This window comes from Ictalurus punctatus, chromosome 16, assembly GCF_001660625.3.
Source record: "Ictalurus punctatus breed USDA103 chromosome 16, Coco_2.0, whole genome shotgun sequence".
In the NCBI taxonomy this organism is placed as follows: Eukaryota; Metazoa; Chordata; class Actinopteri; order Siluriformes; family Ictaluridae; genus Ictalurus; species Ictalurus punctatus.
The window spans coordinates 26,635,583-26,645,582 of NC_030431.2; the positions used below are offsets into that span (position 1 = coordinate 26,635,583).

A 10,000-nucleotide genomic window follows, 5' to 3' on the forward strand; every position below is an offset into this window, starting at 1 on the left:
AGAGAATAGAGAGCGAGAGCGAAAGAGAATAGAGACAGAATAGAGAGCGAGAATAGAGAATGGCGAGAGAGACTGAGAGGAGTGAGCGCGAGAGGAGAGAGAGAATGGAGACAGAGAGAGAGCGAGAGGAGAGAGCAAGAGAGAATAAAGAGAATAGAGAGCGAGAGAGAATGGAGACAGAATAGAGAGCGAGAGAGAATAGACAGCGAGAATGGAGAGGGAGGGAGTGAGAGGAGAGAGAGAATAGAGAAAAGAGAGAATAGTGACAGAGTATGAAGAGAGAATGGAGACAGAATAGTGAGAGAGAGCGAGAGAGAGGGAGAATAGAGAGGGAGAATCGAGAGAATAGAGAGACAGAATAGAGAGCGAGAGAGAGAGAGAATAAAGGGAGAATCGGGAGAATAGAGAGCGAGAGAGAGGGAGAATAGAGAGCGAGAGAGAGGGAGAATAGAGAGGGAGAATAGAGAGCGAGAGAGAGGGAGAATAGAGAGCGAGAGAGAGGGAGAATAGAGAGCGAGAGAGAGGGAGAATAGAGAGCGAGAGAGAGGGAGAATAGAGAGCGAGAGAGAGGGAGAATAGAGAGCGAGAGAGAGGGAGAATAGAGAGCGAGAGAGAGGGAGAATAGAGAGGGAGAATCGAGAGAATAGAGAGCGAGAGAGAGGGAGAATAGAGAGCGAGAGAGAGGGAGAATCGAGAGAATAGAGAGACAGAATAGAGAGCGAGAGAGAGGGAGAATCGAGAGAATAGAGAGCGAGAGAGAGGGAGAATAGAGAGGGAGAATCGAGAGAATAGAGAGCGAGAGAGAGGGAGAATCGAGAGAATAGAGAGACAGAATAGAGAGCGAGAGAGAGGGAGAATAGAGAGCGAGAGAGAGGGAGAATAGAGAGGGAGAATCGAGAGAATAGAGAGCGAGAGAGAGGGAGAATCGAGAGAATAGAGAGACAGAATAGAGAGCGAGAGAGAGGGAGAATAGAGAGCCGATCACATCACCCGTAAAATAATATTGTTATGTGTGTTTTTTGTGCGAGTGTTGGTCTGTTGTAGTTGAGCGGTAGGAGTGGTAGGAGCGGTGTGTGTGACCGCTCCGTTGTAAGCGGGTTGTTCCGCTGTTGTTCCCCTCTGAGGCAGTAGAAGTGGTTCAGTCCTGTCAGGTGTTGATCTCCTGAAGCCTGTAATAGCGACAGTGCTGAGCGATGAGAAACGCTACCGCAGCTTCTGATCCTCGGGGAACATGACGTCTCACCTTCTTCTTAATTCTTACAATAATAAAAGTGATGATTTGACATGAGCGGAAAAAATAAACCTCCTTCCAAACGACGAGGCCTCGTCGTCCACAACAAGCCGGCGGTTGCTACAACACGAGCTGGTGATTTGTTGAGTTTGTGTGTGTGTGAGTGTGTGTGTGAGTGTGTGTGTGAGTGTGTGTGTGAGTGTGTGTGTGAGTGTGTGTGTGAGTGTGTGTGTGAGTGTGTGTGTGAGTGTGTGTGAGTATGTGTGTGTGTGAGTATGTGTGTGTGTGAGTATGTGTGTGTGTGAGTATGTGTGTGTGTGAGTATGAGTGTGTGTGTGTGTGTGTGTGTGTGTGTGTGTGAGTATGTGTGTGTGTGTGAGTGTGTGTGTGTGTGTTATACTCGGTGATGTGGTGAAGTGGAGTTACTGTTATCACCCTGAAGCTGATTATTTTCTATAACGGCGCGTCCCCGAGTGTTTTATTCCTCTCGCAGCACCTCACTTATTACAATTTTTATACTTTTTCTCCATTTACAGTTACATTTAATATTCTCAAAACTAGCTCAGTCCTGTTCTCACTGACGTTATAGCAGCTAGATACTCTCGTTCCCTCACCATCGCTCTCTATTCTCTCTTTATTCTCTCTCTATTCTCTCTCTATTCTCCCTCTCTATTCTCTCTCTATTCTCTCTCTATTCTCTCTCTATTCTCTCTCTATTCTCTCTCTATTCTCTCTCTTTATTCTCTCTCTATTCTCCCTCTCTATTCTCTCTCTATTCTCCCTCTCTATTCTCTCTCTTTATTCTCTCTCTTTATTCTCTCTCTGTTCTCTCTTTCTCTTCTCGCTCTCTCTGTTCTCTCTCTTTATTCTCTCTCTCTATTCTCCCTCTCTATTCTCCCTCTCTATTCTCCCTCTCTGTTCTCTCTCTTTATTCTCTCTCTCTATTCTCTGTGCTGAAGATGTGAGAGAACTTAGTTCCAGCTTCACCCCTGACTGTTACACAGCGCTGACACTGGAGACTCCTTCCACACTTGTCACATAAACATTTATTCTCTTTACAGAAAACTTCACCATATGAATATCTACAGCCTTTTCCACTGGTGTACTCGCGTCCCCGTGGACGAGCCGTTACTATAGAAACGATAACGTGTCCGAACGAGAGCGTTAATATAAACCTGCGCTCCTGACCGAGCCGCTGTTCTAGAGAACTAATCACCACCTCCTGACCAATCACAGTCCAGGGTTTGAGGAAGCTCTCACTGGCTTTATTTCTGTGACGCTGTTGTTTTGTGCGTGTTTATAGACGTGTGTTTGTCCACGTGTACTGTGTGATGTACGGGGTGAAAAGCAGCTGATTTTCTATAACCCTGTTTACTGTTCCGTCTGTTTATTTTTCTGTTCGCTCACGCCAGAGACCAAACATTTCTCAAAATCCAGCCCGTGGCTTTCACACCAACACGATTTCCCTCTCTCTCTCTCTCTCTCTCTCTCTCTCTCTCTCTCTCTCTCTCTCTCTCTCTCTCTCTCTCCATTCTCTCTCTCTCTCTCTCTCTCTCTCTCTCTCTCTCTCTCTCTCCATCTTCTCTCTCTCTCTCTCTCTCTCTCCCTCTCCATCCTGTCTCTCTCTCTCTCTCTCCATCTTCTCTCTCTCTCTCTCTCTCTCTCTCTCTCTCTCTCTCTCCATCCTGTCTCTCTCTCTCTCTCCATCCTCTCTCTCTCTCTCTCTCTCTCTCTCTCCATCTTCTCTCTCTCTCTCCATCTTCTCTCTCTCTCTCCATCTTCTCTCTCTCTCTCTCTCTCTCTCTCTCTCTCCATCTTCTCTCTCTCTCTCCATCTTCGCTCTCTCTCTCTCTCTCTCTCTCTCTCTCCATCCTCTCTCTCTCTCTCTCTCTCTCTCCATCCCCCCCCCCCCCCCCCCCTTGGGTGAAAAACGAATTTCCATCCTCTCGTCCATTTGCTTTTCAACGTGACATAAATATGAAAAACAAACAAGCGTTCCATTTGAGAGGAGTAAAAAAAACAGCAGCGCTGAGGTGAAATAAATCCGTGCTGGCGGAGGTGTGTGTGTGTGTGTGTGTGTGTGTGTGTGTGTGTGTGTGTGAGAGAGAGAGACCTGACAGAAGCAGGTGAGCCGTGTGCTGCAGGTGTAGTGGAAAAGCAGTGCAGTGAGGACTGAGCACGCTCCGTGTGACATCATCGCTGTCTGCGTGCCACGTTTACACCAGCGCATTAACGCTTCCAGACACCGGAGTCAACACGGAGCTTCTGCCATTACTGTCTCCTCCAATTCCACAGTGAGGACGCGCAGAACCCTGCGTGCGTGCGTGCGTGCGTGCGTGCGTGCGTGTCACTTCAGCTAGTCCCTTCTCTGATGTACTGAGCTTCACAACCGCTTTCTTTGCTCTTAGTGGTTCTTTGGTTGTCGCTCTAGTGGGAACCCTACAGCAATGGTTCCCTGCTGCAAAGGAACTCCATCACATCCATTGTGTCCCAGCTCACGTTCAGCTTCATTCAGCCTCGGCGCCGCGGTGACTGCGCTCCTGACGCTCCTTCAGATCCGCCGCTCGGTTCTCCTGTTCAGCGGGACTCGGTGCTGTGGGTGGAGCGGTTCTCCTGTTCAGCGGGACTCGGTGCTGTGGGTGGAGCGGTTCTCCTGTTCAGCGGGACTCGGTGCTGTGGGTGGAGCGGTTCTCCTGTTCAGCGGGACTCGGTGCTGTGGGTGGAGCGGTTCTCCTGTTCAGTGGGACTCGGTGCTGTGGGTGGAGCGGTTCTCCTGTTCAGCGGGACTCGGTGCTGTGGGTGGAGCGGTTCTCGAGGTCGTCCCTCTGACGCGGGGTTTTGCAGCACGTTGTTTTGGCTGTAACTCCGACCACTTTCAGCCTCGGGCTCTAAACTTTAATTCTTTAGTTCTTTTATCTAAAGTGTGTAGAGATCTGTGAACTTATTTCCTGAATAAAGTCTTCATTGTGAAGGTAAAGATCTGTGGGACGGAGGAGGAGCCGAGCGGCTTGTAGATGATTGAACACACAGTGTTTGATGTTAGTGAGATTACACAACAGGCCTTTTATTCATTCTGTCCACGCTGTCTCTGCGGTGTCTCCGATGCTCTGCTCGCAGGTCTCGGACCGCTTTCTGTCGGCTGTTCCTCCACGTTCCTCCACCTTCCGCCCTGTTCCTCCACGTTCCACCACCTTCCGCCCTGTTCCTCCACGTTCCTCCACGTTCCGCCCTGTTCCTCCACGTTCCTCCACGTTCCACCACGTTCCTCCACGTTCCACCACCTTCCGCCCTGTTCCTCCACGTTCCGCCCTGTTCCTCCACATTCCTCCACGTTCCGCCCTGTTCCTCCACGTTCCACCACCTTCCGCCCTGTTCCGCCACGTTCCTCCACCTTCCGCCCTGTTCCTCCACGTTCCGCCCTGTTCCTCCACGTTCCTCCACGTTCCGCCCTGTTCCTCCACGTTCCACCACCTTCCGCCCTGTTCCTCCACGTTCCGCCCTGTTCCTCCACGTTCCGCCCTGTTCCTCCACGTTCCGCCCTGTTCCTCCACGTTCCGCCCTGTTCCTCCACGTTCCACCACCTTCCGCCCTGTTCCTCCACGTTCCACCACCTTCCGCCCTGTTCCTCCACGTTCCACCACCTTCCGCCCTGTTCCTCCACGTTCCTCCACGTTCCTCCACGTTCCACCACCTTCCGCCCTGTTCCTCCACGTTCCTCCACGTTCCGCCCTGTTCCTCCACGTTCCACCACCTTCCGCCCTGTTCCGCCACGTTCCTCCACCTTCCGCCCTGTTCCTCCACGTTCCGCCCTGTTCCTCCACGTTCCTCCACGTTCCGCCCTGTTCCTCCACGTTCCACCACCTTCCGCCCTGTTCCTCCACGTTCCGCCCTGTTCCTCCACGTTCCGCCCTGTTCCTCCACGTTCCGCCCTGTTCCTCCACGTTCCGCCCTGTTCCTCCACGTTCCACCACCTTCCGCCCTGTTCCTCCACGTTCCACCACCTTCCGCCCTGTTCCTCCACGTTCCACCACCTTCCGCCCTGTTCCTCCACGTTCCTCCACGTTCCTCCACGTTCCACCACCTTCCGCCCTGTTCCTCCACGTTCCTCCACGTTCCGCCCTGTTCCTCCACGTTCCACCACCTTCCGCCCTGTTCCTCCACGTTCCGCCCTGTTCCTCCACGTTCCGCCCTGTTCCTCCACGTTCCACCACCTTCCGCCCTGTTCCTCCACGTTCCTCCACGTTCCTCCACGTTCCACCACCTTCCGCCCTGTTCCTCCACGTTCCACCACGTTCCGCCCTGTTCCTCCACGTTCCTCCACGTTCCGCCCTGTTCCTCCACGTTCCTCCACGTTCCTCCACGTTCCTCCACGTTCCGCCCTGTTCCTCCACGTTCCTCCACGTTCCGCCCTGTTCCTCCACGTTCCTCCACGTTCCTCCACGTTCCGCCCTGTTCCTCCACGTTCCTCCACGTTCCGCCCTGTTCCTCCACGTTCCTCCACGTTCCGCCCTGTTCCTCCACGTTCCGCCCTGTTCCTCCACGTTCCGCCCTGTTCCTCCACGTTCCGCCCTGTTCCTCCACGTTCCGCCCTGTTCCTCCACGTTCCACCACCTTCCGCCCTGTTCCTCCACGTTCCACCACCTTCCGCCCTGTTCCTCCACGTTCCACCACCTTCCGCCCTGTTCCTCCACCTTCCGCCCTGTTCCTCCACGTTCCTCCACGTTCCTCCACGTTCCACCACCTTCCGCCCTGTTCCTCCACGTTCCTCCACGTTCCGCCCTGTTCCTCCACGTTCCACCACCTTCCGCCCTGTTCCTCCACGTTCCGCCCTGTTCCTCCACGTTCCGCCCTGTTCCTCCACGTTCCGCCCTGTTCCTCCACGTTCCGCCCTGTTCCTCCACGTTCCGCCCTGTTCCTCCACGTTCCACCACCTTCCGCCCTGTTCCTCCACGTTCCACCACCTTCCGCCCTGTTCCTCCACGTTCCGCCCTGTTCCTCCACGTTCCACCACCTTCCGCCCTGTTCCTCCACGTTCCTCCACGTTCCACCACCTTCCGCCCTGTTCCTCCACGTTCCTCCACCTTCCGCCCTGTTCCTCCACGTTCCGCCCTGTTCCTCCACGTTCCTCCACGTTCCGCCCTGTTCCTCCACGTTCCTCCACGTTCCTCCACGTTCCTCCACGTTCCGCCCTGTTCCTCCACGTTCCTCCACGTTCCGCCCTGTTCCTCCACGTTCCTCCACGTTCCTCCACGTTCCGCCCTGTTCCTCCACGTTCCTCCACGTTCCGCCCTGTTCCTCCACGTTCCTCCACGTTCCGCCCTGTTCCTCCACGTTCCGCCCTGTTCCTCCACGTTCCGCCCTGTTCCTCCACGTTCCTCCACGTTCCGCCCTGTTCCTCCACGTTCCTCCACGTTCCTCCACGTTCCGCCCTGTTCCTCCACGTTCCTCCACGTTCCGCCCTGTTCCTCCACGTTCCTCCACGTTCCTCCACGTTCCGCCCTGTTCCTCCACGTTCCTCCACGTTCCGCCCTGTTCCTCCACGTTCCTCCACGTTCCTCCACGTTCCGCCCTGTTCTGCGCTGTTCCGCCCTGTTCCGCCCTGTTCCTCCACGTTCCGCCCTGTTCCGCCCTGTTCCTCCACGTTCCTCCACGTTCCTCCACGTTCCGCGCTGTTCTGCGCTGTTCCGCCCCGTTCCGCGCTGTTCCACGCTGGAGGATGAAGCGGTTCCTGTGCAGCGTGGAACAGCCTCCCGTCAGCTCCCTCTCTTAGTGTTTAAATGGAGACTAAAAACACACTTTTACTAATCAGTAAAGATTTTAATCTGGATTTGGTTGTGTGTGTGTCCTGAACTTCGCTCGTCTTAAACATGCTTTAGAAATAACTGACCTTGTTTTTTTGTTTTTTTTAAAAGTTGAACTTTTTTTATCCTGTTTATTTTATTTTCAAAAAATCTTTTCTCTTTTTTTATCTTCCTTTTAAAAATGTTTCTTTAATCCTTTTTTTCAGTCCTGACCGCGTTAAAATGCTTTTAACATTTTTTGATCTTGGTAATTCTTTTGTTTTTCATCATGTTTCAAATTTCTTTGCTTTTGATCCTAATTTTTTATTATCCTGATGTTACTCTTTTTGTTTTTGTTGTTTTTTTTTTACCTTGACCTTGCTAAATTTTTGCTTTTGTGTGAAAGACCGTGTGAACTCCAACCTGCGTTTGTTTTATCTTGTTAGTTGGTCAGATTATCACCCGTTATCAGTGCCTGTGATTAACCTCAGATTATTATTCCGTTATTAATCTTAACTCACATTCCTCAGTAACTACACCCAAACTAGTAAAGATGTTCTCGGGTGTGTCTCTACATCGCCGAGCCGGGTCCACCCGGAGCTACGTCACGTTACAGAGAAAAAAAGTCTTGATTTCCGTTTCACGATATGTTTTAAAGGAGAGAAGAAAGCGACGGGCGAGGCCGTGTCCGAGTACCTGGAGAGCAAGAAGAAGTACGAAGAAATGAGAACTCAAAAGCTGAAGAAGGGTTCGAGCAGAGAGGCGCAGGTGAGTTACACATCGATCTGAGATCTGTTTCAGTCCAGCAGGTGGCGCTGCACTGTACAGCAAAATTGTCCTTTTCTCTTATTTATGCATGTATTTATTTATTTTTAACCAAACTTAGCAGGATGACTGAATTTAGCTCTAATCTGCAGCGCCACCTGCTGGACTGAATCGGCACGTATTTTTAGAATGGAGTTGTTTGAGTAATTTTTTTCTCTCCCGTGAGTTAGCGCTGAATAAATCAACGTCTGTGTTTCTCTTCTGTGTGAAGACACTCGCTCTTCTGGACCGTTTTAAGACCAAGCTGTCATCAGCGATTTCCGAAACCCCAGAGGCACCTGACGACGAGGAGCTGGAAGAGGATGACGATAAAGGATGGTGAGAAACAGTCCGACTTTTATTCATTTACCTTAACCTGTGTCGTCATGGTGACTGCTGTTCACACAATCACGTGACATAATCGGCGTAATAAGAGTATCTAAATGTAAACATCAGTTCATATGCGGGAGTAACAGGAAACTTTACCATATATAGTATTTGTGTGCGTGTATGTTAATAAGGGCAGCTTGTGTGTGGTGGTGAATCTTGGGAATATAGGTGTGTCTTTGGAGTCCATATATGGAAATAAGGGCTGTCCTGGGGATTTGGCTGTGTTTTTGAGTGTGTATATGGAAATAATGGCTGCTTGGCATGGGTGTAAGGCCAAAAGTTGGAATGTTGGTGTTTTAAAGTCAAAAGCTCAAACAAGGGCTGCCTGGAGTGGGTGTGGCTGTGACTCCATATATGGAAATGAGGACAGCTTGGACTGCGTGTGTCTTTAAGGCAACAAATGGCAATGTGGGCATTTCTTCGTGTCCATATATGTAGATGGAAATCAGGGCAGGTTGAAGACGGTGTGTCTTTAAGGCTATGAATGGGAATGTTGGCGTGTCTTTGAATGGAAAAAAAAAGTATTACGGGCAAATTGGAGTGTGTGTGTCTTTTAGGCTGAAAATAAGAACGTGTGTTTGTGGAAATGAGGAGTGGGTGTGTCTTTAGGGCCTTAAATAGGCCCAAACGCTGTTCCAGCGAGACACACAGTGCACAAAGCGAGCTCCATGAAGACGTGGTGTGTGAAGGTTGGAAGAAGGAAGAAGAACTCGAGAGTCCTGACCTCGACCCCACTGAACACCTTTGGGATGAACTGGAACTGGAGTCTCCTTACATCATCATCACAACATCAACATCAGCACCTGACCTCAACCTCACTAACGCTCTTGTAGCTGAAAGATCACTAATGCCCACGGCCACGCCCCAGAATCTCTGGGACAGCCTCCCCAGAAGAGCGGAGCGCATTATAACAGGAAACACGGGGAATAAATCTGGAATCGGACGTTCAACATGCACATATGGGTGTGATGGTCAGGGGTGCACATACTTTTGGCTGTATAGTGTAAGTGTGATGGTGTAAATAAATGGGAATGAATAAAATGTGGGGTTGTGAATAAATTGGGTGGAGGTGGTCGGTTATCGAATTCATGGGTTTTTACAGTTGAAACGATCCGTGACGGATCTTCAGGGTGCGTTTGTTTCCCCGCCACACGCATGACGTTCCACACGAGGCTGCAGTGTGTGTTTATTTGGAGTAGAGTGGTGAGATGTTCTCCTCTCAACCTGAAAGCCACATGAGGACCAGTTGCACTCCTCCGTTACCCCCCCCCCCCCCCCTCTCACTCCATCGTTTGGCTCCAGCAGCTCTGACGCCACTCAAGCAGTATGCAGTGTTTGTTTTTGCTGCACTACACTTGCCCCCCCCCCCCCCACCCCCCACCCCCGTGGATAAGGCATACTTTCAGCTGAGCGAAAGTTCCTGAGAGGAACACAGTTACATCTCTGATGGGTTCATCACACCACCCTCTATCCTACCTTTAATCCAATTCTGCTTAATTCCTGATCATCATCACTCTCTCACACACACACACGCGCACGCACGCGCGCACACACACACACACACACACGCACATGCACACACACACACGCGCGCACGCACGCGCGCACACACACACACACACACACGCACATGCACACACACACACACACACACACACACACGCGCGCGCACACACACACACACACACACACACACACACACGTATGCGTGCACACACACACACACACACACGTATGCGTGCACACACACACACACACACACACACACACACACGTATGCGTGCACACACACACA

At 51.4% G+C, this 10,000-nt stretch overlaps 1 protein-coding gene across 4 annotated transcripts in view; it reads left to right on the top strand.

The window, feature by feature from the left end:
- Positions 1-10,000, top strand: part of cwc27 (CWC27 spliceosome associated cyclophilin) — a 71,939-nt gene that overhangs the window by 29,766 nt on the left and 32,173 nt on the right. For all 4 annotated transcript variants that reach the window (XM_017488641.3, XM_047160751.2, XM_047160750.2 and 1 more), the window contains 2 exons: positions 7,670-7,779; positions 8,048-8,154. In XM_017488641.3, the coding sequence (XP_017344130.1) occupies positions 7,670-7,779; positions 8,048-8,154 (217 nt within the window). The remainder of the gene's footprint in view (positions 1-7,669; positions 7,780-8,047; positions 8,155-10,000) is intronic.